At 38.9% G+C, this 17,262-nt stretch overlaps 1 protein-coding gene across 3 annotated transcripts in view; it reads right to left on the reverse strand.

Moving 5' to 3' along the window:
* Window positions 1–3,728: 3,728 nt before the first annotated feature.
* Window positions 3,729–17,262, reverse strand: part of LOC124175663 (5-hydroxytryptamine receptor-like) — a 173,116-nt gene continuing 159,582 nt past the window's right edge. For all 3 annotated transcript variants that reach the window (XM_046556067.1, XM_046556064.1, XM_046556065.1), the window contains exons 6-10: window positions 7,723–7,915; window positions 7,100–7,223; window positions 6,753–6,896; window positions 5,426–5,726; window positions 3,729–4,740 (exon numbers count right to left, since the gene is read on the reverse strand). In XM_046556067.1, the coding sequence (XP_046412023.1) occupies window positions 4,608–4,740; window positions 5,426–5,726; window positions 6,753–6,896; window positions 7,100–7,223; window positions 7,723–7,915 (895 nt within the window). In that variant the 3' untranslated portion in view covers window positions 3,729–4,607. The remainder of the gene's footprint in view (window positions 4,741–5,425; window positions 5,727–6,752; window positions 6,897–7,099; window positions 7,224–7,722; window positions 7,916–17,262) is intronic.

Here is a 17,262-nt window from a genome sequence, read left to right on the forward strand (position 1 = left end):
GTTATTATAGTTATTATTATTGTTGTTGTTGTTGTTGTTGTTATTATTATAATTAGAATTTTTTCCCCTTGTTATTTGCATAATATACGTGTATATAACTATATCGCTGTTTATACATTATTGTATGTTATTTTATTTGTATTTGAACCGACCGAAGGGTTTGGATGTAATATATATATATATTTATATATATATGTATGTGTTGTATGTACAGTTGAACGGGAAGTAATATACGTATACCAATTTATGACCTATGTAATGGCCTAACTTAATTCGTATTTATATCCGTTTGTATGTATGAATTTATATTGGTAATATGGTATAGTTACAGGTATACATTCCCTATCACATAGGGTTGTTATAATTATTATTTAATAAGCAGTTTTTGGTCCTTAAATTAGTTGATATATAATTCTGTATATATATATATCATGCTGTACACACTTAGATTTTCAATTTATTTATAACTAATCTTTATTACACGTTAGACAGATATATTGAAAAATTGCAGTGCTCTCGATTATTATCTTTTTGTAATAATTTCGCGTTATAATACGATATATCCGCATAATTACGAGAATCTAAAATTCTATAACACGATGTGTAATATAAATGTTTTAACACCGAGTATATGCATTCAATATCGTGTACACATTTATGCCTAATAAATTATTCGTTATACCTGTATATGAAATTCTTTTAATATTACACATTATACCTAGTAACTGCGCAGGGTATATACTGTATGTATACGTCTATCTACGTGTGTGTGTGTTCGTTGAGTGTACGCAATTATATTATCGTTAATCATATTTTTCATATTTGTCAGACGCGAATTAGGTATGTTCGATGTCTGCTCAATATCCTTTGTAATTTTCGTTTAATTTCTCGTTCCCTTTGTTATCTCACGTTCGTTTCTACGTTTTGTTCCTTTTGTTTTCCACCTATCAGATATACTATGGATATTTTGATTTTTCATTCAATTCGTGTATACGCGACGTATTTGTATGGTGTTTATTAGACTGGGCCAGAAAAAAAACGGAGAATTTTTTTTTTTATGGTACTGTAAAAACATTGTTTATGACGACAAATAAAAATTATCCTGAAAGTTTGAGCCCTTAATATTAATATTAAGGGGTGTATCGTTACAGCGATTGATTTTTTAACAGTTACCGCATTTATTTACCCAAAATCCGTCAATTATCAATCTGAAAAATTTTATCAATCCATATTTTTGAAGGAAATTAAATTTCCTACAAAAAAGCTCTCTTACTAAATTGACTTAGATCGAGCCGTTTCCTTGTAATCGTGCCTTAAACATTGATTTGTTTTTTCAAATTCTTGTTTGAATTTTTGATTCTTGTAATTACCAGAAAAATCAATATTTTCATAGGTAAAACCATTACTTTAAATGTTAACTTGATGCTCTACAAAAAAGGTCTCTTAACATTTTTCATGAAATTCACTCCTTGCGTCAAATTTCCCAAAATAATGGTTTGATCTATGAAAATATTGATTTTTCTGGTAATTACAAAAATCAAAAATTCAAACAAAAATTTGAAAAAACAAATCAATGTTTAAGGCGCGATTACAAGGAAACGGCTCGATCTACGGCAATTTAGTAACAGAGCTTTTTTGTAGGAAATTTAATTTCTTTCAAAAATATGGATGGATAAAATTTTTCAGATTAATAATTGACGGATTTTGGGTAAAAAAATGCGGTAACTGTTAAAAAATCAATAGCTGTAACGATACACCCCTTAATAATAATATTAAGGGCTCAAACTTTCAGGATAATTTTTATTTGTCGTCATGAACAATGTTTTTACAGTACTATTAAAAAAAAAAATTCTTCGTTTTTTTTGGCCCAGTCTAGTGTTTATTGACCATCTGCATATGAATCTGTACAGCTGCTCATGTGTGTGTGTGTGTTTTTTACAGATTAGACTTCTCGTTGAAAATTTTTATTTGTTGATAGTTTTGTTGTTCCGCTCTTGGACGTTATCCCCAATTTCCGTTCATTCACTCAGAATGGGTTTTTAATATAAATAATTGATCTATACGGTGTACGTAATAATAAACAGGCGAGTAAATAAGGAAATAATCCTATAACGCGTTAAAAAATTAATTGTGAGTATAACGGAACACCTAAAACGTATGTTTAAAATTTTTTATTTATTCTCCTATAGTCAGGTGTCAATTGTTGTTCAGGCTTAATCAAGCTCGTGTGAATCAATTCTCTCAATCCTTATTTCACCTTCTCTGTCTCTCAAAAAAAAAGTATTCTTCTATCACAACTTATTTTACGAAAGATCAAAAATACCGATTTCGAGGAATATTTGATAAAGATCGTATCGATTATCGCAATTCAACTTGACTCGCGTAAAATGTTCACTAATTTCCGCAGGTCTCTAGTCTAAATTGGCTAGTCGAAAATTGAATCACTGATGGAAAAAATCGATGTGAAAAATAATTAAAAATACTGAAATAGCAACAAAGAAAAATTAATTGTTGCTCAATTGCTGTCAGCAAGAAAAGATTTATTCCGCGTCTTTGCGAGTGAGAATTTCACCGTTTATATACGATTCAGGTTCACGTACGTTATTGTGAATTATGAACGGCGTGCCACATTGTTGAGGAATATTACAGCCTCATATATATATGTGTATATATATATTTATATACGTACGGTTATATACTCTATCACCGGAAATTGCGACCCCGTTTCGAACGTTTATAATGCTGGAAATATAAACGCTCCGTACGAATTTATGTATTATATACATGTGTACATAGGTGTAATTATGTATACATTCACACGTACCGGTTGTATATGATTATCTATGAAGAAGATGCCTCTTTGCGCAAGAATCCGGAGGCAAGGAGACTAGATCTATTCTATTTTAATAACGTCATAAAGACGATGCCTCTGCATAGTATATAGTTTATACATTTACATATATATATATATATATGAAGAAGAATGAAAACTTTGGTTTGTCTTAGCGAGCCGCTGCACAACGGCACGGGGTGAATTTTCCCCGAGGGTGAAAAGCTGTACGGTCTCTAGGGTGTTGAAACATAATATATAGATATCAACCGGGTTAAATTTTACAGCGCAGAAACTAGGACGAGCGTGAAGAAAAAAGGTGAAAATAATAATGAGGATAAAGAGCAGCGAAGAAGTAAGGAAAAAGAAGAAGAGAAAAAAGAAAGGAATGAAGAAAAAAAAAACGAATGAGAAAGTATAAAAGTAGCTCAAAGTTAAAGCGAGAGGTGTCGGTATATCAACAGTGAACGCGAATTATGTGCCCAGCAATCCACCCGAGTCCTTGCAAAAAAAATTCCTTAAGAATTCTTCGAAGTATACTAATTAATCTTTTCTGGGCGTGGTGGCTCGCTTTACATACACATATATATATTTTTTCCGCGCATGGCAGTTTGGAAATTTTTTTAGAAAACCCGCACGCAACGAATAAAAAATGTAACTTACAGAGTGAGAACGAAACGAGATGAGAAATTAGCAGAATAAAAATAAAAAAAACAATAAAATCCTGAGAGTGATTCGTATTTATTGCCGTCGAATTATTCTTTCTATCGTATGAGTAGAAAATCGTGTATTTCGAATTTGTGATGTAGAAATAATTCTACAAATCCGGACTTAGATCATCAATGTTAAAACGTCAGCTTTGAAATCTGGTCGAAATTGAGAAAAAAATTCAAATTTTTCCGTGATCATAATCAGTTGTTGAGTTACTTTGAACCCGTGATAAAATAAATTGTAAAAATCTATGTACGCCTGAAAATTGGGAATTTGAAAAGTTAAATAATTTAGTTTCGAGAGAAAAGGGCATTCGGGTTAAAGTCGAGATTTGAGAGACTTGAAGAATTCACGGTTCATTTTTCATCTATATTCTCGTTTTTTCTACCAGTCAATGTCACTTTTCTATAAAACATGAAAGATGAAGAGAACTGAATTTTCGACTCCTAATATACACGGTGTAATGTTTCACTATCCTGACAGGGGTCGCAGAGGATCGGAATCAAAGTCCAAGGTACCGGATATCAACCGCGTTCTCGAGTTTCCTTTGAGGAGTCAAAGTGCCAGCAATTCGGGATTCGAAATTCCCGTCGCTTCCGGTGAACGAACCAACGTTGTCGGGGATTCTTATCGCGTAGGTATAATATATACATATATAGGTGATATAGAGGGAAGGGTTGAAGCTACAAGTCTTATACACACGTCGCTACGATGGACTTTCAGAGATTCCGAAAAACATGGGGTGGGTGGCTGGAAAGAGAATTGTAGATTCTTTTTCTGTCATAAAAAAACCAAAAAAAAAAAAAAAAAACAATGATGACAGTAAATTTGTCTGAAAATAATCATCACGGTTTAACCAAGTTTAGTGCAGAGAATGAAGCTTTGACAACTTTTGTTTCACAGTTAATTGTCCGCATGTGGTAAGTGTGATAATTGGAAATAGACATCGTTGTGTAGAGTCGAAACACGATAGTTGAGACGGTCTATTTATTGGCCTGTAAAGTATATACTATATTAAATGCACGTAATTGTAATAAGATGTGTAACCTCCACCCTAAACCCATTCCTACATGTAATGACGGATGCCCATCCGTCGGCCGACGCTTCGTCGTCGTCTACACAGTAGCTTCTTGAAGGCGTTTCTAAACTCCGGTGAGAAGACTGTGTAGATCACTGGGTTAAGAGTTGAGTTGAAGTACCTGAAACCACACACGTTAAACGATCCTAGTTAGACGCAGTCAAAGTAAAAACGCCACGTAATTTATGGATAGTCCGGTTCCCGGTTACGGTAAAAACTCCCACAGTCTGGATCATATGTTACGAAATGAGGCAAAATTGTTTTAAAAATTTTACATCAGTCATATTGGATTCGCCATCTTGAGTTTAGAAACGATCAAATTCTGACTTCAGATTCGTGATGAGCGACCCCAAAAATCACCGGGTAACAAGTTTCGTCCAGAATCATTGAATTTTGATAGTTTTTCAATCTTACATCAGTCATATTGGATCCGCCATCTTGGATTTACAAATTCTGAAATTGTGACATCAGATTCGTGATCAGCGAGCCCAAAATTTTCCGAGTAACAAAACTCGAGCCAAAATATTGAGTTGAAAAATGTGTGACTGAAGGGGTTAAACAACTCTTATAAACAAGGTGACTTGGTCCGTGATACAACAGATGCGTCTACTTGACACAAATCTGTAATTGCACCTACCGTGACGTGCAAAGTCACCTGTGGAGAAGAAAATTTCACTGTAGACGAATGAAGCTTACTCAAATCATCAGGATGCAAGAAATTCGCTTGAAGTCAAGTCACTATCATCAAGCGAGAAAGCGAACGCAACCTGGTTGTAAAATGTATCGATAAGCGAAGCGTCGCTTACCCAAGCCACAGGAAGACGTCCAGTAAATATTCGCTTAAGTAGCAGGTCTGACAGACCGGAAGTAGTATGGCAACGACGAAAAATGGTAGCCAACAGACGACGAAGGCTCCGGTGATGATGGCGAGGGTCTTGGCCGCCTTTCTCTCCCTCTTCGAATCGGCGGCTATTTTTTTCCGCCTCGATATAGCCGGTCTTGGTGACGTTTCCATGGTCGGTGGATCCGCTTCCAGACCGTTGTGATACGAAGTTTTTTCCGGCGACGTGTTTGTCGAGCTGACCGTTGTGAAGGCCGTCGTTGTCTCTGAAATTGTTGGTTCAATACTGCCCGTCAATTTAACGCTTGTCAAACAATATATCCGCTTTTGCGTGATCGATTATGCACCAATGTTTTCGTCAGAGCCATCAGGGAACGAACGATTGACGCTTACCAATTACAACCGCTCTGAGTAAACACAACGATTTGAGACGCTGTACCGTGCCAATTGGCGTTCATTCGCTGGTGTCTTCAGGGATTTAATCAACATCTTCGATAGTGTAAATAAATCAAGCTTTGCATCAAACCGCACGACTCGGGATGTCTTGCTGGAAATGAATGAGATTTAATCGCAGACTCTGGAACCTTGCGCGAGTACGGTTACTGGTGCGTGTCTTTGGAATGTCAAGAAAGGATGGATATACGCGTAATGACGGTGATTCCATGTAACTAATATAGGTGGATGCCGATGACACGTGAAATTAATCGCAGTCGAATGTGGCGGACAGTGTAGAAGCGACTGTCTTGAACGTTGAATAGACTTTCGTAAGTGTCGCGGCACCTACGCTTAATTAATATCCACAGCTATACGAAGATGAATCGGTGTCACGCCTCCACAACCAAATTCAGGGTGTATACGTACGGAAAAGTGTCATAACGTAGGTATGCTTATTTCGTGTATGTATAGTTGCCAGTTGATGCCCATTAATTTAAGTTCATATTCCTCATCATGCGCGAGTTTAGGAACTGTGCTCCGCGAGCCGAGTCCTGGGGCAAATCCTGTAGTGTTTCTTGGAACCCGAGGAACCATTAATCTCGCCTACTTGTCACCCTTTAATTAAGTAATACGAGACCTCTACCGAGTGTACGTGTACGTAAATGTTGGCTGACTTTCCGAAGGGTCGAATTCAGCTTTCCAAGACCAAGGCGCGAGAAGTTCGCTGATTTTCAACGCGACCGTTTTCACAATATGATTGACCTCCATTTGGTACACTTGGATGATACTCCCACTCTCTCTCCTGGGATTCCCTCAATCCATTTTACGACCCGATTTATTGGGATATATCTTCTCACCTGATATCGTGGGCAAAGGTCTTCCGATCACTGCGACAACCGCAGCGGCGATTCCACCGGAAGCTTGCGCCTGAGCCAACGCGCCTCCAACGGCATGACTTCCTCCGATGGGTCTGGGCGGTGCACCCATGGATTTGGTGGTACCTGTGCGATCGTTGAATAAGAAATAAAGGAAACAGAGCAATAGACGAAGGTAAGAAATGAAATAATCTTCGAGAATCAGCCGAAGTGTGACCACCTTTTGAGTATGGGAAATTCAGGTACCCCATTCATCGATTGGTACAAGCAATTGGTTTCAATCAAATTGAAATTTGGTAATATATTGGCGCAAAGTGATTTACAATGACCTGGAAGGTTCGCCGGTTGACCCGCGCGTCGCCTGATCCGTTTCCGGGCCGTTTGAAATATCCTCCAGTAAAGTATCAGGATCACGAAGAGTGGCAGATAGAATGAAGACGCCGTAGCGAATATCTGCGATCAGTGAAAAAGAGAAGGTCAAACAAGTGTTGGGCGGTGATTTTAGAGTAAATCTTTTCACTTTTTATAGCCATAAATTTTCAACAGAGTGCTTCGGCAATTCAAGCATAGCGTAGCAATCCGCACCGCGTTAGTCGACATGTGAGATTGGAAATTCAAAGTTGTTCACGTTCCTGAAGATGGCACGATTTCCACCGAGATCCCAGGGGACGTATAAACCAGTGACGTTGCCTTAATTGATGCTATATAGTGCAGGATCGTAAAGTGCAGTTGGTTGAGATTGAAGGGTCGTCTGTCCCTCCCAGCGAGAAGAGCTAACTAAATGGAATCGCGGCTCTTGGGTGCACTCTAAAGGACTTCGTGTCACACGCGTTCAATATGCAACAGCTCGGCCTGTTGAATTTTCGGTCCGTGATCAACCGTTTCGATTCACAACCTCTTCGAAAAAAAGGACTCTGTCGAAGATGGCTCGAAACATCGAAGCTTGTCTTACCTGATAGCCGATGTCCTGACTGACCAGGCAGGATTTTTCGTGCACCACACGATGTTCCCATTGAGGATCTTTCCACCCTAGAAGTGGAGCGATGCAGACTAATGCGGCAACGAGCCAGACGACGGCGATCATTAGGCCGATTCGTTTTCCGGTCCTCTGGTGGATGTAGTCGATATTCGTCACTGCCCAGTACCTGCGCACAGAGGAAAAAAAAGAAAAGAGAATTACCGTGACGGTAGAAAGGATGCATGGTAACGCACACAACGTAAGCGAAGATTGCGAGAGAAATCTTCAGGCGGGAAATCTTGGCTCGCTCTTGCGTGTTCAGCTCTTTGATGCACCAAGGAGAATCCGATATAAAACGGGGAAAAAGGAACCATTCAATGTCCTCGAAAACCGGCTCTTGTACCGGAATTCAACTTCTTACAACGACGGGATCGTATAGGTATTCTGTTTGGCTCTATCTCACCCAATGGACGGAGGTAGAAGCAAAGGAATGAGGGTGACAATTGCACCTTGGTCCCACCAATCCATTTGTATCTATCTATACCCAACTGCAGTCCTCTCGATGGGCTGTACTTTGTCCAATTCGAGACAAAGAAGCGGATCGCAGCTTCGCCCGAACAATGCCTTGATATCGATTAGAGAGAAGACATAAGTAATGTCTAACCGAGTGTAAGTTACCACCTATCGTTGGGTTCGAGTTGAGCCTGATAAGCGTGAAGCTCAATTTTCTTGAATTCTCGAAAGGTTGTGGACCGTTCTGATATCCGATCTAGTGAAACGGTTATAAAATACGAGTACTGTATTCTTTTTGATTTGAAACACAAGTTGTGTTCAGATTTCGGTAAGACCTCAAATTATAAGATTGCAGATGAATGAATAGAGTGTGCTTGACATGAAACCGAATGAGAATCGATTTATAATGTCATTTTATATTCACTGTTCCAATGATATTTTTGTGAATTTGCAGTCACTGTAAGGATCACAGCTTCATGACAAAAACTCCTTAAATAGTTTCAAGACCGTGCCAAGAAGTTGAACAGCGATCAGTCATTGCGCCCTCGACGAGGGGTTTAAAATAGTGAAAATTGCAAACTTTGTACCGTTCTAAAGAAGAAAACCTGGTACACATTACTTACGTACCCCATGCGACGTTGGGTAGTAGTAGGAAAACAGTTAATCAATTGCAGTCAAAGTAACCCGACGGTGAGTAAAAGGGAGCTACTGTAGACGGATTCGGAGTCGGGGATGAGTTGAGGTTGGCAGTAGGTCAGAGGCCACCAAGTACAAGTAAATGCAATTAGACTCCTTCTAGTTCTTGCAATTAGTGCCTCCCGAGTTCAAATTGATGTAAACTGTAGACGACAGAAGTTCTATTATCTTTCACCTGCCCGACTACAACTTCGAGAAGAAAAAGACGAAAAAGAAGAAGGAAAAATATGCCGAAGAATAAGAAGCAGCTAAAGCGGAAGCGCTGCAGCTGCAAACGTCATAGTAACAAAGGGTGCCAACGCGCTTTAGGACCGCGGCGCTGGAACGCGTTGTAATTAGCTCCAGCTAATTATTTCAAAAGGTCCCAGAAGTCGTTCCCCGTCTGTCCTGTGTTCAGGTCCATTCTCTAGGTGAAAAGGATCGGTAACTGGTTCGCGTCCTGTTTCGTAACTCGTCGTTTTCATGGGTTCGTTGGCGAACAACTGGAATTCAACTCTGTCCGATGCAAGTCCTCACTGTCTGCACTGCACCCCTTATTTATTCTACTCCAGCTGCTGACTCGGCTGAATAGAACCGAGGAGAAACTCGATTCAATTCGCTAAACTCGCCGGGATTCAGCTCGTCCGAAGAAAAGATCTCCGGGCTTTGCGACATCCGCACTTATCCGTTCATCTCTTCGATCGTTCCTATGTCACCCCGTTTGCTCAGTGCTAGTCGATGCGCAAACACGTATTGAAGCTGTTTTCTTCGACGATATTCGCTCGCTCAGCTCTCTTTTCAATTCCATGTATGCAGTGTTGCTTTTTTCACTCTCGTTTCACGTTTCGGTTGACTATTTATTACTCATTGTCAGTGTTTTTCGTACCTCTCGTAGGACGCTTCTAAAGTTTTTTCCAAACCTTTTCTCACAAGGTTCACTCCACGAGCAATATCGTACGATCAATTTCCAATCATGAACTACGCTTGACGATTTTCTATCCCATGAAAACTTGTCTGACGATGAACAGGGAAAACTGTTCCTTTGTGGTTTCGAAACTTGATCACACGTGTTACTCTTTAGTGCACATTCAGGCTCTTCAGAATGATAGTTTCTTGGCTCTGTAGCGGATTAGATCAGATTTCATAACACTTTAGAATCCTCCAACCGACTTTAACGAGTGCAGACTTTAACGAATTTTCCTTTTCTCGGTCCGTATGAGTGTGACAAGAGAGTTGAATGACTCTGCCAAGTGACACTGACATCCACTGCCTGAGACTACATGACAGGGATGAATACAGAACTTTTCCAACGACAAGGTATTCGAGTTGGTCGTGGATCAATGCCATGGTCCTTCGACTAACAATTCGAATCATTAGGACGATTCGAAGGATACGGTTTGCTCGACGACGCGGAATGGTATCGTCTGTACCGGCAGTTGTGAGGAACGGAGATCCAATTCCGAGAAAAGCGAGACGTGACAAAGCCAGACGACTCCAGCTTTTCCTTTTGCTCTCCTACAGCGAGACAAGTATTGCTTCGATTAATCCGAACTATATTACCGAAGCTTTCGTTCGGCTCGTAAAGCTTTCGTGGCTAATTATCGCGGTCGCATTAATTAGTAATAGATCATGAAGCGCCTACTCATCCACTCCAAGCTGCATCGACCCAGTCATTTGTATTCAACTATGCTCAATGCCTCGGTTTTACACTTTTCCATTACCTTCTCCCCTCGGCTTTCTTTGACGGGTTTTTTTCGCCGAGGGATCCCAGGAATGAAACGACTCGCTCTTCTGGTGGTAAATTTTACTCAGAGGACCGCGTTGTGTGAATGTTGATATTCCTGATATTCCTGAGAACGGAACGTATCTCAAGATACCATTATGTCAGTGAAAACAAAAACACTAAATGGTTCGTTCCAGGTTTTTAAATGAAACTGGAGGTGATTGAACTGAATTTTGTCGAAAAAATCTCTTCCCGAAGTATGAAAAGTAATTGAAAATCTTAAATTCAACTTGTGTAACTGAATTTTTTTTTTCAGCTAATAGATTGATGCTTTTAAATATACGCCATTGAAATATTAATATGTATAACAGAAATGTAATTTGAAAAAGTTGAATGAATTCTACAATTTTAGAAATATGTTTGTCGCCATTTTAGTAAATTATTCGACAATGCCTGCCATAATTAGTCAACCTTGAAATAACATCCAAGTTCCGATCATGAGATAGATATGTTGGAAAGATTTTTAGTTCAAATTTTAAAACAACTTTGCAAGAGTTTTACATTCACCAACAAATAAAATACGTAGACCGATAGACAGACATGCATGAATTATGAAGTAACTGCATTACAGGCGGAACGACGCAACTTTGGGTTAATCCTCGAGGCGTGAATGCGGAAGATGCGGAGGACGATAAATTTTCTTGATACTATCGTTAACTGCAGGCCACGGCGAGATAAGTGTGAGCGAAAGACGGGATATTAATCATGATTATACCGAAAAGCCTTAATCTCGTTTTCTAAACACGTGCCTACTTCGGTAGGAAACGTGTATCTGTATCCGGCCATCACCGCTGCATCCGCAGAGGGTGAGTGATAAGCGTGGTTCCTTTGAGGTGTTGGAATTTCCTACTTGTCCGACATTTCTCGCCAGCCTTAACTCAACCCCAAGTTTCTCTCACTAGACGGAGTTCGGATGTAATTCCTTCTTTGGTTAGTGTTGCGGTTCGGTGGGAATTTCGGGTAGCATGATGGGGCGTCAAAACGCGCAACGGCTATTACACACGGTGTTGAAGTACACTGAGAAAAATTTCATTTGTTACTGTAACTAGAAAAATTCAGTAAAACAGGTATCGTTAAAAAAAAAACACTATTTGAATATTGTTGGAACTACGAAAAACGAGGAACGCGTAACCATTTTGCGCCATTGTCGATCCTTTTTTGGTTATTGCAACGTAAGATCAGTTTCTGAGGTTTACTCTACTTTTTTAGTTGAGTAAGGCTACAATATCAATTTATTGTTGCACAAGCATCAAATTTTCGCAACGGCTACAAAAAAATATAGTAACAGCGATCGTAATGAGGAAGAATAGTAACAGAAACTAGATTTTTTGGTAACAGCTACAAAACTAATTTTCATTTTGTACCTGGAACTATATTTTTCGATTGTGGTAAATAAATAAACTAAAAATTTCTCTCAGTGTACTTACCGAAGAGATGGAGAAAGGCGCAAAAAGCTGTGAAAATAAAAATACGATACAGCGAAGGTTTGAAAGTGCAACTAAAGTTGCTCGAGATGACTTTAACAAGGGCGGGGGGGGGGGGATCAAATCTTGGACGATCTGAGCGCTGAAACTCGAATCGCTATAAGTGTTTGCATTTTTCCTGAAAAAAGAAAATCCTAACAAATGATTTTTAACCTTCCAAGCTGTACCCCGCCCTTAAATGAAACGATATTCTACAACTACAGTACTCCCGTTTTTTTGTTTTTTTTATGTAAATTGTAATTTCAGCTACAACAGCACAATTGTTGATGATTTTGAAGGGATCTCTAATTGCTGATTCATTGCTAGGATGAAAAAATTCCCATCACAATTAGAGCTTATTTTGTTGATTAACGAATTATGTACAACAAATTAATAAAGTTGTATTTTCTACTTGACTTCACGGTCAATAAAAGGAAAACAAAAAAATAAAAAATAATACTTGATTAGTTACTCAATATTTCGCCGAGAGTTTTTTTTTTATTTTTTTTATTTGTTTTTTTTTTTATAATCGGTGAGGGGTGCGAATTGCCCGGATGTGAAGTGTGGCGATGCAGATAGCGAGCTGCAGGGGTTGGCGGCATGTCATTGTTATACCTATTACCCAGTAAATCAGCCGCAGGTGAGACAATAAAATACTCGAATACTCGAGCACCGTCAGTTATATACGGAGTGCGACGAGAATCACTATCGTCACTCGATATTTTCGTTAAATTTGGATATTCCCTCGGGTATTCCGGTGAAAACGGGCCGAGGGCGTGATTCTTTGATTCAAAACGTCGGGATAAAATTACCTACATTTCCGACGTTTTTTTTTTTCTTTTACGAGTTTGAAAAATGGGCTTGTATCATTTACTCGCGGGAAAATCGGATTGTTCACGATTTTCTAGTGTTCTCACGAAACCGTGCTTTGCAAGATTTTCGCGTCAAATAAAATAGGAAATGAGAGAGATGTCGAGAGAGTCGATATCCTTAACCTCGATAACCTCAAAAATACAGTTTATTCGCTCACCGTCATTTCGGTGGAATATTACCCCGGGAAAATCCTTCCGTGAAGATATTTCGGAACATAATCGGATCATCCAGTTTGAAAATATGAGTTCGTTCGCATCGGATCCATATAATGGGGCACCACGGGCCAATAGACATTATGCAAATTGGTATAGCCGATAAGCGCGGTTTCGTATCACAATTTTTCACTATCGCAGGCACTCGACGACGGCGTACTCGATGCTTTCCATAAAAATCGATCACCGCAGAGGATAAAGCGATTAGAAAACTCGTAGCATGTTGTGGGCTTGACGTTGAAAGCTTCCCGTAGAACAGAACGTACGTTAATCGCTTGTTCGGAGAATGGAGGATCCGTTTTTTCCATCCTGTCGAAAAAACCAGAGTTACAACGTAAGTTTTCCGTGAAACTTGCCGCTCGACGCCGGCAGGTAGGCAACCGGAACTGCACCGATACGACGTAGCGATACAAGATGTAGCTTCGGTTGCCTACACGCTGGCGTCGAGTGGCAAGTTTCACGGAAAACTTACGTCATATTTTAAACGGAGGTTAAAATCTGAACTTTCGGCGTCCGGGAGTTGCATATTTGCGGCTTGCTGAGCACGTGCCAGGCGCGATTCGGGCTCTTAATTTGCATAAATGTAGCTCGAGAAATAGATCGAAGTGAGCCGAGGGTGACCCAGTTTCCATGGGGATCGGTTTCACATACCTGCTTGGCCTATCTCCGTTCCGCAGTTAACTATCTGGCGATATTTACCTCCACCGTTTTGTACGACCACGTGGAAAACGGCTGATATCATCTTGAGCCACACTACTTCTGTGTAAACGTAACATCGGTGTTTGTTACTTACGCTCTTTGGAACGTTCAAGCCGTAGGTACAATCCGGTTGTAAATTCGTCGGTTCAAAAATTTCACACGACACAAATCGAAGGGGTTAAAATTTAACATGACAGTATTTTTGTCCGGTTATATTTTCATCGCGAAATTAACGAAAGTTGTCAGTGCATTTTCTTGAATGCCAAAATAAGTTTCTTTTTTTTTTTTTTTGTATCTTTAAATTCGGATTCCAAAGAAACGTGTTGCTGAAGATGAAATTCTGATTGCATATTTTCCTTCTTCTTTTTTTGTACAAAATTTTCTACCACAATTTTTCAATTTTTGATACATCGTTGACTTTGGTTTTTTGAAAACTAAATCTCAGTTTTGTAATTAAGTATAGTTTTGTATAGAATTTGAATTTTTACCATCGTCTTAACATCTTGCCGGATTCGATTTGTGGTACACTGTTAATCAGGTTCCCATGAGATTGAATTTGAACAGAAATTCCGCAATATCACACAAATTACATTTCACCCTGTTTCCATCTCTCAACGACTTTTAGAGCAGACTGTACGTCATGAACGTCCTTAAGTGGTGCTCGGCGCATTAAACAGATTCGGTAATGGCTCCAGCCCTTGGGTCAAATTCTGATCAAGCAAAGATCGGCGGATCCGTCTAATCGTCCTTGGTTTGGCAAACGAGTACATTGGAATAGGGTCGTGACAATGATCCAATTTGACACAAAATACGAATCACAATTCCCGGAGCTTTTGAAAAGATATATTCAAATACGGCATCGGCCGAATAACTTAATGAAGAAGAATTTGTTTTTTATACGAGTAGTACAAGATATTACACGTTGAAATATTGATTTTTGTCACAAATTAATCACGTAAGCTTCCATTCGCATAAAATGTTAATTTATCTACTAGCGCATAAATATTTGCCCAACAACGATGCGTCCATTTTCATTTCTACAAATTTATTCAAGTGTCACTCAAATCCATTTGCTGCGACTAAGTGATTGCAGTTTGCACTTTCACATATCCACTTAAGTATCTAATTACCTGCAGCACTTTATATCTCGTGACTACTGTTCAAATCACTGCGCGTTTCTGCTAAAATGAATTACACGCTGTGTATTCAACCGTTCGAGAAGAAAATGAAAGTGTAATGAAAAAACAATAAAGAGAGAAAAGGAGAAGAAAAAAAAAAAAAAAATCCAGCCAAGCGAAGACGATTATTTCTGGAAACTAAATTTTTTTTCTGAAATATCGCTTTAACGGTAATGTTGTAAAGCACTGAATAATCACGCTTGAATTTTATGTAAAAAAAAAGAAGTAAAAATAAAATGAAGCGGTTAAGGCTGTACTGTAAAATACGGGAAAATTCATCCGCTATCACATAAAATGTGTTAATTACAAAACTGACGAGTTTTCTTCTCATCCTCGTAAATTTACGTTATATGCTTCGAGAAAAAAAAAATCAATTAGTCTTATCCCCGGGATATAAAAGCTCGATTTAAAATTTCAATAAAAATGAATATGCCATGATTGTAACATAGATTCGTGTAAAATTATTTTTTTGTTCAAATGCGGGGTGTGAACAAATTTTTTGGAAAAAAAAAATGTTTTCCAATACCTGAAACCTAGTTTTCCCTGACATTTGCCCAGTTCTAGTAAGTTTCTAAAACCAAAATCGTTCAAGCTCGTTAATTGAAGAAAAATGTAACGTCCAAAAATATCGGTAAAAAAAAATTTTGTTTTCTCGACGCTAAAAAAAAAAGTAAGCCCGTTGCCTCAAAAAATGACTTTCTAATTCCGAAGATATTATAAATTTTTTCCACGACCAAATTAAAAATATCCCCTGACAATTCCAGGCTTTCAAAGTTTTTTCATACGTGTGACCACCTGTACGTATACGCAATATAAACGAGATCCGTACAACATATTCGTTAATCGTCGCCAATGAACCGGATTAAAAGAATAATTCCGATCTCTACAAGTGGTCGTAACCAAAGTGAAAAGATTCTTATCTACGTTATCCCATATATTACGTGTGTGATTCGCAGTCAGAGTGTCGAGCGAGTCGGAACGAACGCTGGGTTTTACTACTTGACACAAAACGAGCGAGCCTTAGTCTAGTACACTACGGATACATTTTGCCCCTCGTTGGGGGGAAGGAAAGGAAAAGGAAGGGAAGGGAAGGGTTGTCCGCCTTGCCTGGAACCGACACAAAGGTACGTTTCCTTTCCCCTTTCCCCTTTCCCCCTTACGACCCCCAGCCCCTATTTCCTCGCCCCTGTTTTCTCCAGCCATTATAGAAGCGAATAGCGATAAACTAGATTTGATCTACGAGCTCGCCTCGCGGCTGCACCGTTTCTAAGTTTTACGTTTCTCGGTTGTTGTTTTCCCGCGGTATTTTTTGTTTTTTTTTCTCTCTCTCTTTCTCTCTCTTCCTTTTGGTCCATTTTTTTCCCCTCCCTTCTTCCACATCTTTTTTTCTCATCGTGATAATAATACCGATAGCGATTTATAAGGTACTTGTGGCGGCAAACTCTGTCAGGTTGTTGTATTTTATTTATCTATTTTTTTTTCTTCTTCTTTGTTTTTTTTTTTTTTTTCGCTTCGCTTCACTTTTCCGTGCGTCGTATTTTCTTACGACCCTGGACACGTTGTACGTATTATACAGGTAGTAACTAACATCGTCGTATTTCTTCGCCTTGATAATTATATAGGGATCACGAAGCGGCGGACCGACGAAGTTTCGACGTAGAATTATGGCCTGCAACGTTGGAACAACGATTCAGGATGTATCGCCCTCGCGGAAGCGGTAAAGAAAAGTGTCCGAGCAAAAGAGAGAGAGAGAGAGAAAACGTAGTAAAAATGTACCATGCTGTTTAAGAAATAATTAGTTTGTATTATACGTACAAGGTTGATTGAAAGAAATTGACTGAAAAAATGTTACCTTAATAGGGAATAAAAACTTTTTAAAGTGTAATTTTTCATCAATCACTTGAATTGTTCCTTCGTTTTTTTTTTTTCTTCTATTCAGCACCAAAAGTTTGTGGCTCGTTCAATTTTTCTTCATTACAGCTGACTTTGCTCGTAATTTAATTCTCGATAAATCACTAGCGGTGATTACAGTTGTACATAACTTGTCTTATAACCTGTTCTTGGTATTCACGAGTTTATCACTTTCAATTTATCACAATAATTCTGCATAACACAATTTTTCAGCGAGTGACGAGTTA

The sequence above is a fragment of the Neodiprion fabricii genome, chromosome 2 (assembly GCF_021155785.1).
Source record: "Neodiprion fabricii isolate iyNeoFabr1 chromosome 2, iyNeoFabr1.1, whole genome shotgun sequence".
NCBI classification, from domain to species: Eukaryota; Metazoa; Arthropoda; class Insecta; order Hymenoptera; family Diprionidae; genus Neodiprion; species Neodiprion fabricii.